This window comes from Leptidea sinapis, chromosome 25, assembly GCF_905404315.1.
Source record: "Leptidea sinapis chromosome 25, ilLepSina1.1, whole genome shotgun sequence".
NCBI classification, from domain to species: domain Eukaryota; kingdom Metazoa; phylum Arthropoda; class Insecta; order Lepidoptera; family Pieridae; genus Leptidea; species Leptidea sinapis.
Window position 1 is genome coordinate 9880577 of NC_066289.1, and position 17803 is coordinate 9898379.

Sequence of the window (17803 nt, forward strand, 5' to 3'; positions counted from 1 at the left end):
CTTATCAGAGCTAATATTACGTTATACAAAATAAAATGTTCTTATCAGAGCTAATGCTACGTTATATAAAATAAAATGTTCTTGTCAGAACGAATCTTTCGGCATACGCTTATTAAAGTTATTATGCACGATTACTATTTCTGCGTTCTATAATACTACGTTACAAGTTAGATATTAGACATTTGTGTTAATTGATATTATTGGTTGTAGGTACAGCTACAAGCTGTATTGTTTATTTATATATTATTATAAACATATTCAGTAAGTTATTGTGTAGGAATTGCAAGGGGAGATAAAAACAACTAAAAATGTAACTTTTCAAAGAAGCAAAGATTTGAATAACTATAATCACAAATATTACAGAAACAAAATCAATTCTTCAATTCTGGCCTATTGTTATTGTTGGGATTATACCGCAACATCTACACAAGTCGCTAAACAAAGGCTCAAAATTGATTCAATCCCTCCTTAGTTACATAATATTATTTGTAACCAACCAAAACATACTGAACAGCTATACTATGTAGATTCATTAATGAAATATTTTGAACCCCCTGGATGTGTGTTTGTGTAAATTATGGAGTAATAAAACAATTGATGGCATACTATTTCACTTTTATTATGAAACTAAATTTAATTACATGTTTATAATGTAAGTATATTTTAAACACTTAAAAGTAACCATTATAATATATATAGTTACGGTACATGAAAGAATAAACAAAGATTGTCTTAAACTCGTATGTCTATAATTGTGCTTTACAATTTTGCTTCCATTTCATGTAATTTCTTGTGCCAACGACAATTATTTTATAGTTCATTTCACATGAAAGATATGAGATTGTCCTATCTGCAAATATCACCATACTGCTAAGCAATTTCTTTTTTTTTATATGAGAGGGTACCATGTATAAAGGGGAATTCCTGATGGGAAGTTAAAACTGCTGTCTTCCATTTGTTGAAAATATCCAAATCTCTTGTGGTCTTACAGGTGAGTGTATGTTCTTAACTTAAAGTTTGAAGACTGCCACAAAAATTTAAATCTTTAAGAATTAAATTATGGCAACACCCAGTTAGTGTGTTGTGTGTGAACCTATGCTTATCTTTCTGCTAAAATAAACTTAATTCATATCAAATTCTGTTGATTTCTTATCAGAAGTGTATTAAAATCAGTATTCAGATTTGCAAGGATTACACTTTGCACCATTGTACCAGTTATTAAAAGTAATAATATTTCAGCTTGAAAGTTATTAATAATATGTCGTTATTATAATTGAGGCAAAACTAATACTATGCGTAAGCATACTGTAATTATTTTTAGAAACTGTAATTACATGAAATATTTTGCACAAATACCAGGTCGATTCCTAATGCTTCCGGCTCCACTCGATCACGAGTTACCAATTCATGTAATCACAAACAACTTTAAAAATTTCGTACAAAGCTCTGTTCCGTCTCGCTTACACGGAGGCGATGTGAGCGCGTATTGTAAGTAAGGTCAATGACCAACATTCATAATGCTGCGCGACTGCACTTAAGTCTATTACTTATACGATTTTATCCAGCAGTTTACTGTGCTGTACTTAAAATGGTAAGATATCAAGCATAGCATATTTCCATGTCCACATCCTAGCCAAGGCTTCGAACCGCGGTCTGTCCTTCACGTACATCTCTCCCAACTCTGGTTCCATACAAACCTGTAATTTAGAATTTGTTGTAAGAAGTGAATTGTAGGACACAATAAAAAGTAGAGAGACAAAGAGACACTTTGTAAACAAAAATATTCTAGGCGCATTAGAAAAAAAATGGGCAACTGGAGTGTAAAAATTTTAGCATCACCATAAATGGGAATAGCGCTTAGATTCGCAGGACTTTCAAAATATCCTGCAAATACAGGCATTGGAAAATAAGAAGGTACGATTGTCACGAATATCTTATCTGGTTTCCAAAGTAAAGAACATGACTGTTGATCACTGAGTTTTCGGCTGATAGGAGTATCATAGTTGTTATCGACGGTGCATGTTTTTAAGTGGCAGAATACCCCATAAACGCTGCTGTCTTGCAAGACATCGTGATGTCACATAGTTTGCATAAAGTCTATGTAATGCATAGTTATTTTTACTGTTCAGATTCATAATATTTAATAGCCAAATAAATATATAACACCTTGGAATAAAAAAAAATTGTACGTAACAATTGACAAAGTACTTTGAAGAAAGTACACTTTATTTATTTATTTTATTTATTTATTTAGGTTCACCAACAGATTATACACTATTACTAGCTTATAAAAATAACAAAATAAGTATAAATTATGGTGTAAATCCAATTACAGGCAAACCAGCATGCATTTTTGAGTTGCACAAGTGCGGGGTTGCAAGTTTACAATGAAACAGTATTGTATTGTACTATTATAATGTAGAACTGAACAAGTGAAAAAAAAACACTAAAAATGTTTTAAATATTGTGTTATAAATTATTATGTGGTTTCTGTAGTGATAAATTGCTGCAATATTTTTTTGTAATGCGGAGGGGAGGAGGAGTGGATGTCAACACGAGTAGTTTTGAAAAGATTATTGTGCTCCCGGCAGATCCTTTCTAAAACGCTATTAGCACCGAGTTCAGTTCTATATAATTTTCCAATAAATAGTTTGAAATTTGTGAAACGTGAACTTTCGCGTGGCACTGAAAATTTAATTTTGGCTAGGATGTTGGGACAGTCTAATTTGTGATTTAGAATTTTGTATAGTAACATTTGATCATTCACCTAGTGACGTTATATTAAAGAAATGTAATCTATCGTTATAAGAGGTTAACTCGAACTGTTTTTTTTCATGTCAGTACATGACAAAAAAGAAAGCCTTTCTGGATTCTTTCGATTCTTTCGATAGGATCCTTATAGAATGGATTCCAAACTGTGGAGCCGAATAAACTACGAATTAGAGCAAAATAAACTATTTTAAGAGCTAAACATGATTTAAACGTTTTGCAATTACGCCAAACAAAGCCTAATAATTTGTAACATTTATTGATTGTTACATCTATGTGTGTATTGTATATTATTTCTTGTCTAAAATCATTCCAAGGTCCCTGATTTCATCCACTTCGTCTAACAAAAGATTATTTAAAGAATATGAAGTATTAAGCGGTATTCGTTTCTTTGTAAATTTTATATGCTGACATTTTTTAACATTAAGGGGCAATTTCTTTTTAATAGACCATTGGGAAATACTGTTTAAGTCATTTTGAAGGGAAATCGAGTCTAACGGATTTTGGATAGCTTTAAAAATCTTGAGGTCGTCAGCAAATAACTAAAACTTTGAAGATTTTATAAAATCTTGGATATATGTCGTTAATAAATACTAAAAATTATATAGGACCTAGATGGGATCCCTGAGGGACTCCAGATGGAGCCATGAATGGATCTGATTGATACCCGCAAACCACAACTTGTAGTTGTCTGTACGACAAAAACGACGAGAGCCAGGGCAGTAAAGTTCCTTGAATGCCAGCGTTATGTAGTTTACTTATTAAAATTGAGTGGTTGACCCGATCGAAAGCTTTACTAACATCCATATTTATAGCGTCCACTTGGTGTCCCTTGTCTATATTATCGATTACTTGAGCTGTAAATTCAGTTAAATTTGTTACGGTAGACATTTTATTGCGGAAACCATGCTGTTGAGGGACAAAAATAATTTGAAATAAAAAGAAAGATAAGGACATATCAAAGATTCGAAAACCTTACCAAAAATGGACAATATAGAAATTGGCCTTGACACTTTGAGAAGTGTTATCTACTTACGTTAGTGAAGGGGTCGGTGAGTAAGCTCTGTATCGATATGAGCACTTTGCTGATGGTGAGAGCCAGGGACCAGTTGTGGTGCACAGAGTCAATGCCCACGTCCCCGTGACGCGACACGTTGGGGTGCAGGATGCGCGTCAGGAACCGAACCACCGGCGGACTCATTGGGTATCTGCAATCATACGTTTACCACTACAATGGCTAATTATCAGATCTAGAGTAGTACTCGTTTTAAATGATAAAAGCGTTTTGTTGAAAAGGCCAAAATATATATTCTAATACAACTATTAATAATAATAAATATCCAACTTTACCGCATTAAAGTTGTTAGTGGTAGAGTTGTACTGAATTAGATTTTGAGACTTGAGACTTTAGGGTAGAGTAAGAAACTCTACCCTAAAGTCTCAAGTTTCAAAACTTCTGATTGGTTTGAATTGGCAATTTTTATACCCTAGCCGCCATATTCCACAGGTTTATAGAATAGATTATCAAAAATCGATTAAAAAAAGAAGTTAATTTATGCGGGAAACGGGAGTTATGTAATGCTAGGCGTTGTGAAGTTCTATTCTTTGAGTTCATCATCATCAATCGGAAGACGTCCACTGCTGGACAAAGGCCACCCCCAAAAATCTCCACGATGTTCGCCCAGTGCTCCCCTCATCCAACCTATTCCGGCGATCTTGACCAGATCATCGGTTAACTTGTGGGGGGCTTACCAACACTACTCTGTCAATTTCGATAAACCACCACCTCAACCCTATTTTATACTTTAACTGTTTACACTCAATGAATAATAATTCCCCACCTCTACAAAGCGATGAATATTGAATACCTACATGCATGGTGTAAGTAAATTAGAACCATTTCTTAACAAAAAGCTTAATATACGATTTAACCATGCTTTTTCAAGCGGGCTATATTACCTAATATTCCCTCGTAAAACGATCCCCCACAATCCCTCATCACAACAAAAAACCTTTGCGAATAATTTTAACGATAATAGACATGGGACAGATTTAGATCTGGAAAGAATGTGAACCCCATATTTATTTGAGCTCGGACAGGTATTTTATGTGTATAAATCGATTATGGCAATTAGCAATAGAAGTAAACATTTATATTGAGTCTAAAAGACGATGGAATAATATGGTTCTATTATTAGAAAATCAACAAATTTTAATTGGAGGGCAATTTTTTTTTCATCTATTGTGAACTAACCCTGATTGTGTAAATAGGCGTTAACTGTAAACAAATCGACTTTCTTTAGTTCTGTTTCGTCAGAGCGGGCAAGTGAAATACACATGTCATAGCATCACATTGCAGTCCATTAAACATCCCATGTCTAATCAATAAGTGTCGATAAGCCGCCATCTTACCCCATGTAACCTCCTGCGCCCATCCCAGTGTTGCAGCTGAAATACAGAGACATACTCACGAGTAGGGCACCTGCACGTAGAGATAAAACACCCCGCCCTCATAAGGCGAACCAGCCGGGCCCGTGACGCTGGCCTGCCAGTGGCAGCACTTGGCGTCGAGCGGAGACGCTGCTATACCTTCAGGCGGGTCGTTACGTAACATCTGACGCAGTAATTTATTATCCTTAAAGGGAAATTTAATTCGGCTAAAAGCTTTTCAACGAGTTATCCTGTAATAAATTTGTGTTAGGCGTGATGAAAGAAACAATGATTTCAGTGATGTGAGAAAAACAAGTGGGGGTAAGGGTTTTGATGAAGTTGAAATATGATGCAATATCATATAATAATATGAACTAAAACAGTGAGTAATTAGTAAAGGCCCTAGTTAGCAGAAAAATAACTTGTTGAAAAATGTTGGTTTCATGAAATGGCAACCAAAGTAAAACTAGTTTTATAACGTATTTTACAAGTCTCTGCAGATGAAATGTCAGGAATATGAATATTTCATGCAACATTATTAAAACCTTAGCAATATATTATACAATTTGCTTTGATTTCTATTATTATTATTTATGACAATGACTATTAAATATTTCGTTCCATCAAAGTAATATAAATCACTTTCTTTCTACACTATAATAAACGAAAGAAATCATCAATCTTTCAATTATTTTATAAGTTCCTCCAGAGAAAACAGGTCCCTTTTCATGGAATAGGACAGCAATTTTAGGGACCATTATAAATAAAAAAAATTAAACGCCGAAAATGTAACATAAATTATTAAAAAAAAAAAAAATAGCAAATTGAAACCGACATTTTAAATGGCGGCCATTTTGGCGTTTTTATCATGTACTATGACGTAACAGCTAATAACAAGAAACTAATAAGAGAAGATGATAGGGTAAATAATAATTAACATTAGTCGTTACAATTTTACGTCGAATTCGGAATGACCAATGGTGTCGCTTTTTAAATACTTTAAGTGACCAATATTTAATTAATTAAAAAAAAATCATTTATGAGCTCTAATAAAATTATTGATGCAGACATAGTTCTAAACATTGACGTACAATAAACAACTACAGTTAAGCCCCGTATTCATGGTAAACATTTGTTTAGGAAAAGTTGATCAACATTGTTGGTGAGCGGCGAGAATGTTGCTAGCAACTATGTTTAAATCAATACAGGTTGTCCACAAGCCAGGCTGCGTTAAAATGTTGCCCGAGGGAGAGACATTTTTCTATTGCGCCGCTGCCTGTAGTTTTTTTTGCCAACAACTTTTTTTTCTACTAGTAAATTGAGTACGCGGTACATGTATTTTAGTTTCCACATCTTTTTTGGGTATATTTAGGGCTTGAGAAATTTCTTCGAATGCATCGTTCTTTTTGTTTCTATCTTTGCATTATTTTATAGAAGAATCCCATAATAATGGTTTTGATTGAAATAATTCTATATATAATGCAACTAGCATTATTTTATCATTGCTCCACACTACTGCCATGTTTATAAACTGTTGCAAACACGTTCACACACGTCAACAATTGTCGCTAAACTGATGTTTACGCTTGTCGGGCGAGAGCTTGTCAACATGACGCTATCAACTCTGCAAGACGCAGTGTTGCCAGCAATTCCGCAACACGTTGATTCAACTTTGTTGCTAAACAAATGTTTACCATGAATACGGGGCTTTATAATCATGCTCAAAAATTGTCTACAGCAAAACTCAAAACTCTGCCTACACGTCTATTAGGCAGAGTTCTCATTCAGTTGTATTTCGACCGCGCTTTGAATACAACGCCACACAGGAACACATACAATGATAAAATGTTCTGTGAAAAACTGTCCAAATAACAGCATATTCAGCAAACAAATAAAAGGAATTTCAATTAACAAAATAACAAATATGTAACTAGCTTGACGTTTTTAATCATTTTGCTAAATAATTACTTTTCAAATTGCTAAAACAAAATGTTCTTGCCTCGTGTTCGCGTCCAAGCTATTAATGAGCGTAAACAATAGAAATTGAACATAACTACCTCGAAATAAGGTGTTAATTTGAATGAATGTTTTATTGTTATCTGTATAAATTAATGTATATGTATATACAACGCCACTCGGACATTTTTTGGCGAAATTCTAATAATCATTTGGGCGTCTAATTCTCTATCGTACGTCAATGGTTCAAAAGGAATAAAGTTTACTTTACTCTTATTTAAATAAAGTAATACCAGTGGCCTGTGCTCTTGCAAGACTAAATTAATTAAAAGAGTGTTTCTTGCCTTTAAAAAGGTTCAACACATTTTGTTTTGAAGGTAGATCACATTGCGATGATCAAGAAACATGAAAAGTAGTTTCACAGTATGCTTGTTGTATTTAAGCAGCACTTCATGTTGATAATGAAATACTGACTAGTATTCTGGCAGAGCTATACTCTGACTTACTTTTAGTTCGCTCCTGAGTCTATTGCGTCTCCAAGCACTCTCCTCACCGTCAGGTGGCGCTTGAACACACATCTGGACTAAGCAATTCCGACAGAAGCATGACTCCACCAATGATTGATATTTCTGTAAATCATTGAAACTTTATTTTATTCTGGTCACACTTTACAGACATTTGTGTTGGATTCATACACCGCTAGCCTTTAATCTCAAAGTTCACAAGTTAGTTTGAATATCAAATTCTGGCTGTGAATGAAATTAATTAAATAATAAATAAAAATTAACTATGTTAAAAAAAAAGCTGTGTTTATGTTATTAAATAGATAACATTATAGTGTTGCTATTAAGTTTTTATTTGTATTTAATTAAATTGTTATTTGTAAGTTTGTGTTAGTTGTTTTGTAATATTGTGCATTCCTTTATGGTAGTAATGCTATAATTATTATTGTAATAATAGTTATAATTATTATTGTAATTAGTATTGTATAGTAATAGTTATAATTATTATTGTAATCTTATTTCGTAGATGTAAAATATGTACCTATATACTTGGGTTAGTAATTAGTTAATTGTTATGTAATTAATTAATATGTGTGGTTATTATAACTGAATTTTTCATATCTATTTTAATAGAAACAATGTAACACTTAGCATTTTTGAAGTTAAAATGGTCTTGGGTACATGGTGGATACAGTAGCACATTGCAATGAACTCATACAAATTAAAACACATTTTAATGCCCTAAATATATTGTCTATAATAATAAATATAGCATACGTAGTTGAATAAAGTGTATTATTGTAAATTCTATATTTAAGGTATGTACTTACTCTTTGCCAGTCAAAATCGGTAAAAATGGGTTTGAAAAGAGGCCACCTCGCAGCCGCATATGCGGCCCAACGCGATAACGGCACGCGAGCGCGAACGAGTCTTTGCCAACGTGTGCACACGCAAGCACAGGCACACAGAGACATGTCATCCAGGTATTGGAATATACACAGCAACACTGAAAATAATTTTCATATAGTTCAAATAAATAACTCTCTACCTGTAAAGATATTATCAAATACTGTTTTTTGTATTTTAATGAGATCAGTACATTGATTTAGATAATATCCAAAAAAAACAGATGCTTCTCCATCATCATCAGCTGGAAGACGCCCAATGCTGGACAAAGGCCGCCCCGTACTTCTTGCAGCATCATTTTTATTACATATATTTTTAGCATTTATCTTTATGCCTCCAGGTCCCTCAAAAGATGTATGCCCGATGGCATACCCACAATAGTGCTGGTCCTAACCAGTATTTTCTGGCTATCTTACACATCAGGCATAGCCCCGAAATTATGGAAGGTAAATTACCAATGAATTCTGTTTATGTAAATATATTTTAAAACATAAAACATTCATTTATTAACAGTGTCAATTATATTAATTAATGGATGATTTATTGAATTCAAATATTATATTTTATTCAAATAAAGAGAAAAATATGTTATAACATACTGCAAATAGCTTAAATAAAAAATTATATAATAACAAAAAATTAAATAATCACCCTCAGATGGCAAATGCTCCACGATACCAAGAGGTACATTGTCAGAGGGCCTTGGTGTAGTCAAGGCCTGTAATGTTCTGGACAAGTTTGGCGGCTGAGGAGGTGGTCCCTGCCCCATATAGAGATACAGTGGATCTTTATTTCCATCTCTGGCTGCCAAAGATCCGGCCCCACTACTTCCACTTCCACTCGGGCCAGAGTTACTCGCCCTACTAGCATCATCTTCAGGACTTGTTTCACTATCTAATGAAGTCTGAAAATATATAACACACAATAATTTTAAATAAATAAGTTATTTATTGCATCACTATAATTTACTAGTATTTCAAATAAATGAAATGATATTTCATTATATGTAATAATATATTAATAAGTGATGTATAATGTTCGTACTCCTTTTTTTTCCAATCAAATTTACCACTGTTATTTTGATTTTGTAAGCAATACCTTACCAAGACTAGTATTGCAGATATATTTTTGCTTATATCTTAACATATAAAAATTATGTGTCACATTGTTTGTCAGCAATGAACTCCTAAACTGCTGAACCGGTTTTAACTAGGTGTTCGTTGCTACCGTACAAAAAATACAATGTGGGTATTAAAAATACTCATATTTCTTTTTCTACGTAATCTAGCGACTTGTCATTTTAAGTACCTTTCTGCATAGAAACAATACAACCCTCCCCTTGTGGGTGACACTTAGCGCCACACACTCGGACACCACAGACTTAAGTGAGTATGTGTGAAAAATACCTGGTAAGCTGACTTCCAAAAAAGAAACGTATCATAACTTTTTGATAAGTTACAAGAGTATTTTATCTAGTTTTAAGATTTGATCTCATTTTGCATAAATCCAAAGAAAATGTTATTTTTTTTAAGTTTTTGAGTTTAATAAGAAAATTGTTACAAATTTCGTAATTAACAAAAAGATTTTGAAGAAATTATGATATTATGTATATATGCAGTTGTTTGGTGCAGCACTAGTCACCACTAGTATCCATATAAAAGAAACACTTACCCCATTATTCATAATAGTCTGCTAACTTAAAGCATTGCTAATTCTCACTCTGTCTTCTTCTATTGACCTAAGTCAGAATGAAAAATAACACTCTGTAGCAGCTGTTTTAAGTTAGTGGACCATTATGAATAAGGGGGTAAAACATTACCCTGTATCTCCACCAAGCTGGTATAGGAAATGTTCTATTGGACTTCTTTTCCGTGGTAAAATTCAAATCAGATGGTTCATCATTCCCTGAGTCACCATCATCAGTCTTTTCTGTGCAGAAATATGAGCAAGGCACATATGATGGAAATTCCGGAAACAAAAATGCATGACATGTAACACAAACTGGTTCACCAAAACTTGGACCGTAATATCCATTGCAGACTGAGCAGACAGAGTTCTGAAATGCAATGAATAATTTTAAGTATCATGTTTTAGCATTTCAGAATAATTCATAGATGAATTAATAAAAGATGAATAAATAATAATAATTAATCAAAAGATGAATATAATGCAATGAATTCTATAAAATTTGTACACTTTGAAGCATATTAGCTCTTGTAGCCCATCTAATAAAATATAGGTCAGACTTGATAGATATATATATATGGCTTGAGGTAAATTGTAGCATCCAATCATTTGTTTTAACACCAAATGTTAATAAAATATAAACTACCTAGTATGTTATCTCTTCCCAATATATAGTTTCATTTTCAATAACTTATGGCCTATATCCATTAATTATTCTAGATGTTAATGACACCATCTTTGGATATTGTACTTTCAATTCTAAATATTACTTACCTTTGATAGTGTATTTAATAAATAAAACTCAAAGAACAACAAAGGTCTACTCGTAAATGTGTAAATACAACTGAATTCTCTGTTTAAGTAGAGTATAAAGGCACCGCAATTTATCGAATTCTACGGCGCACTGAATATTAATTAAAAAATCTTACATTGAATTCGAACTCCAATGGTTGTTCTTCCAAAGGGGACAATGAAACCAATTTATCATTATTATCCTCCAACTTCTTGATAAAATTTAATAATTCGGGTGTAATCATCGACATTCTGTAAGATCAACGATCAATAATTACAAATAATTAGCGAATATATTATTTTAGATATTTGCCGTTTCCGATATATTATTAAACTGACATGATAAGTGACAACTTGACAAGTGACAGAATTAACCACAGAACACTTACTCTAAGCTCTCAAATCTCGATTCCGGTAGAGGACAAAGACAGTAAAAACAAAGATAATATAATCGCTCGCTAAATGCTCTACTGTGCTATCTAGCGAGAAGACAGAAATCAGAATATGAGAGATTTGCCAACTCAAGATGCTCATATTTTATACTTTAATATTTGTATAGCAGGGACACGATTTATTACACAACCATTGACGATATAATTTTTCACTATATATATAAGTAACATAAGTTACTTTGTGGATTTAATGTTCTATTATGTACCCCTATTTTAATTGTGAGTTACCTATCGGTTTGATCTTCAATTGACTTATTTCGCAAAACCTCCGTATATCTATGCAAATTTTATAAAAACTCAAAAACTTGATCATATGTAGTTATACTTTGAAAGTATTTACTTACTATCAATAAAATTATCGATCCAAGTTAGTTAGTTCAAACACTTTCAATTTTTTTCTTCAACACCATGACAATCTCTCAGTCTTTAAGACAACAGACCATTAGACATTTCCAAGTGTCACTTGTTCTTAAAGTTAAAATGTTTTTTGGGCACTTTTCCCCTTAGAAAAGTATTAACGCTATATTCTTAGCTTTTCCCACATTGCTACGCATAGATATGTTTGATACATAATAACTTTGCTAGGGAAAGGAAGATTCCTATAATATAATATAATATAATATAATATAATATAATATAATATAATATAATATAATATAATATAATATAATATAATATAATATAATATAATATAATATAATATAATATAATATAATATAATATAATATAAGATAATATAATATGCCCCTCAAAGCCTAACTCCACGTCCGGCTACAACACCTTTGCCACGTGAGGGGTGGAACATCGAAGTCTGTGTGTCAGACGGTAACTTAATCGATGGCTAACGGAGCTATAGCAAGCAGCCTTTAAAAGGAAATATGAAGAGACAATTAAGAAATACACGTAATGGGTCGCTTCCCGGGGGTGATCGCCGGGGCACGTCTGGAGCTGACGCTGGGCGTGACAGCATACGGACCGTCAGTGACTCTCTGCTGAGCAGGCGGGCAGAAGTCGGGGAACCTGAACGTATTACAGCCGAACAACGGAGAGGGGGGGAAACGGGTGATGCTTTGCAGAGGGGAATTCACTCCCACACAACACTCTGCCGGCTCATCTGTAACGACCACGAATATAAACGAGGATAAGAAAAGAAAGTGGTCAACAGAGGAGATGGAGGAGTTAATATACTATTATTTTAAAGCCAAATTAGAAGGACCAGGATACATAGCGAGACTTCAACAACTTTTTTGTAATCGAAACCCAGATAACCCTAAAATCCATAAATTTAATGGCAACACACTTTCGAATCAGGCACGTAGGATAATTAAACAGAATGTATTACCGAAAAACACACTAGACACAATACAAAAAACAATAGAAAATGAACCACTTCAAACATATAATTCTATAACACCTATCACAGAAAACAATGAAGTACTCACATCACACAACACTGAAATATTTTACGGTGATAGGAGAAGAAGATGGACGCAACAAGAGAAAGAGGAACTAATGTTTTGTTATTTTAAAGCAAAAAATGAGGCAATGGAGTATATTAGTGAACTAGAGCAATTATTTAAACAGAGAAACCCAGACAATCCAAAAATACACCGATTCAATGGAAATACGTTATCTAATCAAGCACGTCGAATTTTAAAACATAACCTTATTTCGCAAGAACTACTGAACCAAATCAAACACAACGCTGAAAACGAAATGCACCAGTCTCATCCCATCGATATAGACACACACACAAACACAACGTCAACTTTAGTTTTAGATAATACCACAGAAGAAACCAATGAACAAGACACTTTAGATATTCAGAGTAGAAACAGATTTGATTCAGAGATAGCACAATGGCCCGTAACGTGTGATAATGTGGAAGAGCAGAACCCTCTTGTTATCCAATTCCTACAATGTTTAGCTGAAACAAAAGAAATACCTATCGAAGAGCGCGATTACCTGCCGAAAGCTAAAATCAATAGACAATTTTTGCAAAATTGAACCATAATCGATAATTATTTACCAACAATTTTAGTAAGTAATTGCACTCTCCCAGGTACTAATGACATTATTTATTCCGCCGCGAGAACTTTAATAGTCAACAACAACCAACACCCTTACTCGCCTAGCAGCACAATAAAACCGCATAGAGACCCACCATGGAAAAATAGGATAAAGATAAAGATAGAACGTTTGAGGAAAGAATTAGGACAGATGGTGGAAATTACAAGAGGAGTTAATTCAAAGAAAATGATAAAGATCAGGGATAAACTATACGCAAAATATAAGATAAAGAATGAAATAGAACTAAAAAGTACAGAAGAAATACTGAAACAAAGAATAAAAGCTCTGGCAGGTAGAATAAAGCGTTATGAAGAAATAAATAGCAGAAAACGACAAAATAAAATGTTTACAGAAGACGTACATAGGTTATATAGAAGTTTAGACAGTTATAACGAAAATATAGATGTTATGATACCGAGTAAACACATCACCGAGGAGTTTTGGACAAACATTTTATCACAACCGGTTGAGTACAATCATCAAGCAAAATGGATTTTAGACATGGAACAATCTAATAACAATATTATCACGAGCTCAGCTGATGTAATAACTTCTGAACAGATTAAACACTCTTTAAGTAAAATGTTAAATTGGAAGGCACCAGGGCAAGATAAAGTTCAGAACTACTACCTTAAATATTTTACCAAGACGCACGACCACCTCGCCATGCTATATACGAGAGTTCTGAAAGGGGAAGAATTATTAGAAGATTGGCTAACAACAGGCAAAGTAATTTTAATACCGAAGAATAAGGATACCGAAAATCCAAAGAACTGGCGCCCAATCGCATGTTTACCGAGCATGTACAAACTCCTAACTGCGCTATTATCCGACCAATTGTATACTCACTGCCTAACAAACAATATCATGGCCCCAGAGCAAAGAGGATGTCGGCGCGGGGCTCGGGGATGCAAAGATCATTTGATGCTAAACAAGGCAATATTGGAGGATGCACATGAGGCTCAAAAGAACTTAAGCATGGGATGGATAGACTATCAGAAGGAGTTTGATAGTGTATCGCATGAGTGGTTGCTCCGCGTCTTGGACATTTATAGATGCCCGCCGGTAATTAAAAGTTTCCTTGAAAGGGCAATGCCCAAATGGAAGGTTATAATGACGGCAAAGGGCTCTACAGACTCTTACACTACTGAGCCGATTTATGTTAGGCGGGGTATCTTTCAGGGAAATTCGTTATCTCCATTGTTATTCTGCTTAGCAATTAATCCGATTTCTACTATTCTAGAGAAATATCAAAACAAAGGATATCATCTTAAGGACAGCGTATGGATTAATCACATAATATATATGGACGACCTTAAAGTTTATTCAAACAATAAAACTAACCTAAAAATTTTACTAGATAGTGTCGAAATTTTCACTACAGATACAGGCATGTCGTTCGGCCTGGATAAATGTAATATACTTCATATAACCGCTGGCTATAGAAACCATACTGATGGAAATGAACATATACTACTGAACGGAAATACCTTTAAGCAATTAAAATTAGACCAAACATACAAATATTTAGGAATTAACGAATCTGGGAAAATAAATCATAGCGACATAAGGGACCAACTAACGAAAGAATATTTTAGGAGAGTCAAAAAGATTACAAATTCTTATTTAAATGCGCGAAATCTAATAAAAGGGATTAATACATACGCTGTACCTGTTCTGATGTACTCATTTGGAGTCATAAATTATAAAAATAGCGACTTAAAATGGATCGATATGAAGACGCGTAAGTTGTTAGCGATCAAGAAGGCTCACCAGCAAAAGGTAGATGTGGATAGAATTTATTTACCCATAGCAATGGGTGGCAGAGGATTGATTCATTTAGAAAACTTATACAAACCTCATATTTTGAAATATAAACAATATTTAGAACAGAAAAATGATAAACTCATAGAAGCAATAACACAACACGATAAGAACAGAGAAACACATTCAATTTATAAAGATTCGTATGAAATAGAAAAAGAACTGAAGCTAACAACGGGCAAAGATCACACCAAAATTGAAATTAAAAATAGCATAATAAAGAAACAGAATGAAGCCTGGAGAAACAATAGCCTGCATGGGCAATTCCCTAAAAAGGTCCTCGACCTTGCCAATGTGGACAAAGAACCTTTAAATGGCTGAAGAAACAACCAATTTCGCCAACATTGGAGTCGTCTCTTTTTGCTATACAAGATCAGGCAATACTAACGCGACAGCACGATCGCGATATATTGAAAAGAAATACAGATGGCAAATGCCGCTTGTGTGCAAATAAAGACGAAACCGTACAACATCTTTTAGCAGGATGCGAAAAACTCGCTGGAACATATTTTGTAAAAAGACACAATAATTTAGTTCAATATGTATTTTGGTGCTTGGCTAAGAAGAGCGAAATCGATGTAAACAAGTTATGGTGGCAGGAAGAACTCAAGCAACCGATGTTAAAAGAAAATAGTATAGCCAAACTAATGTGGGAAATCCCTGTCCAAACTGACATTACAATCACTCACAATAGACCAGATCTTATTCACATAGATAAACAAAACAACCATACTTACCTTATAGATATCTCGGTATCATCGGACTATAACATCGGAGCTAAGGAAATAGAAAAAATTAGCAAATATCACCCGCTAAAAGTGGAACTCTCCAGGTTATGGAACACCACCGTCTCAATTATTCCGATTGTAGTAGAAGCCACGGGTGCTGTGACGAAGAGCCTTAAGCGGTATTGTGACAAATTAGATGCAAACATTAACATACACATACTACAAAAACAAGCAGCACTACATTCTTCCACCATAATTAGTAAGGTGCTTGGAGATACCGTTTTCGTTACACAATCATCGCAGGTACATCAACAACACACATCACACTCAAACACACAGTCAACGTCTTCATACCATTCATCCGCATCTCAATCAACGACACAACCATCATCCTAACGCTCAGCACTAACTGGCGAGTGTTTCATCCACATCTGACACACAACTTCAAGAAGAGACCGTTCGATCACACGATATTTTAAATGGGGGGATAAACTAGGATCACAACACTAGATATCCTTTTTCCTGAGGGTCTTGGGACGGGATATTTAGATAAGTTACCGACACATAAAAAAAAGTCGTGAAAAAATCAAATAATATAATATAATATTCCTATAATTATTTCCTATAACAATTATTAAAAAGTCTGCAGGGAATAATAGCTGTATGAAATCCGCAGTCGGATTTAATAAGCCGAAACGGCTATCTCCTTTCTCAAACTTTCCAATCACTGGTCAGGTACCGTCGGATTCTGTTCCCAGGCTGTGACTTACCGTTATCACCATCTCAATCCCTCTCCCATTTCCAATTGATAACTTGTTGCTCCTGTTGCTCTGCTGTAGTAAAAAAGCATAAGCAAGAAAAATACAATGCCTGCATCTAAGTATCACAAATAGTGTAGTCCTGAACTCTTGTTATTATTCATGAAAAATAGTATGATTCGATTTATATTATTATGTATAAGTAGATAGGCTTCATTGCAGTTCAAATAATCATGAATAATAACTTTTTAGTAAATAGCAAATAATAGTTGTCCCAATAGTAATAAATGGCTGTAGCCAATAACCAACCTCAACCAACTTTACGTTAAAATTTTACGGAATAATCAAAGCAATGTGGAAGTGGTTTCGTTCTTATTTAAGTGATAGGCCCAATGCAGTAGTGAACGGAGATTAAGCTTTACATAATATTTTCTACTAAGTTAGGGGTTCCGCAAGGTTCCCATCTGGGCCACGTACTATTATTTGTTTGCATTAATGTTAATTTTATGCTTAAAATTTTATGGCAGATAGGTTGTGGAATAAAAACGTATCTCTTAAGCTAACGTAAACTTTTAAATTATATTAAAAAAAAATCTAAAGTCGTAACTCATAGTCGTTCTTAACTCTTTTCTTCTTTTAACAGTGTACCTCAAGTATATTTTATTTAGGATTGCACATAGGTCGACATCACCTATACTTTAAAAGAAATATTTTTTGGTTGGTTGCGTTTCACCTTTGGTTGCCGCAAGCACTCTTAAGTCATACTACTGACAGTTGTTTCAGATACGGCAGAAAAACGAAAAATAAAATTTGATGATGATTTTTATAAATTATAAAGGAAGCCTATTTAAAAAAGATCCGTAAGCACCTGGAATGAGAATCGTTTATTGAAGTCAGGCCAACCTTTGCCTGCGGCCATTTTTTAACTG

The 17803-nt window shown here is 33.9% G+C and overlaps 1 protein-coding gene across 2 annotated transcripts; it reads right to left on the minus strand.

Annotated features, from left to right (window-relative positions):
* Nucleotides 1–598: 598 nt before the first annotated feature.
* LOC126972174 (uncharacterized) lies at nucleotides 599–11383 on the minus strand. 2 transcript variants are annotated; one of them, XM_050818792.1, is made up of 8 exons: nucleotides 11180–11383; nucleotides 10384–10620; nucleotides 9216–9468; nucleotides 8489–8664; nucleotides 7662–7784; nucleotides 5241–5383; nucleotides 3806–3977; nucleotides 599–1697 (listed from the first exon to the last, which is right to left on the minus strand). In XM_050818792.1, exons 1-8 carry the CDS (start codon nucleotides 11291–11293, stop codon nucleotides 1584–1586), a joined length of 1332 nt encoding a protein of 443 aa, XP_050674749.1. In that variant the 5' UTR covers nucleotides 11294–11383; the 3' UTR covers nucleotides 599–1583. The 2 variants fall into 2 exon arrangements, with proteins under 2 accessions (XP_050674749.1, XP_050674748.1); XM_050818791.1 differs by having other exon boundaries at nucleotides 5241–5404.
* Between the last annotated feature and the right edge of the window lie 6420 nt (nucleotides 11384–17803).

Bases quoted from the DNA above. Each gene is read 5' to 3' on its own strand.
- LOC126972174 (XM_050818791.1), bottom strand. From the start codon at position 11,293: ATGTCGATGATTACACCCGAATTATTAAATTTTATCAAGAAGTTGGAG. The intron at 3,978-5,240 runs GTGAGTATGTCT...GTATGATTGCAG, and splicing joins TACGTGCAGGTGCCCTACTC to ATACCCAATGAGTCCGCCGG. The intron at 1,698-3,805 runs GTAAGTAGATAA...TCTAAATTACAG, and splicing joins TCACCGACCCCTTCACTAAC to GTTTGTATGGAACCAGAGTT.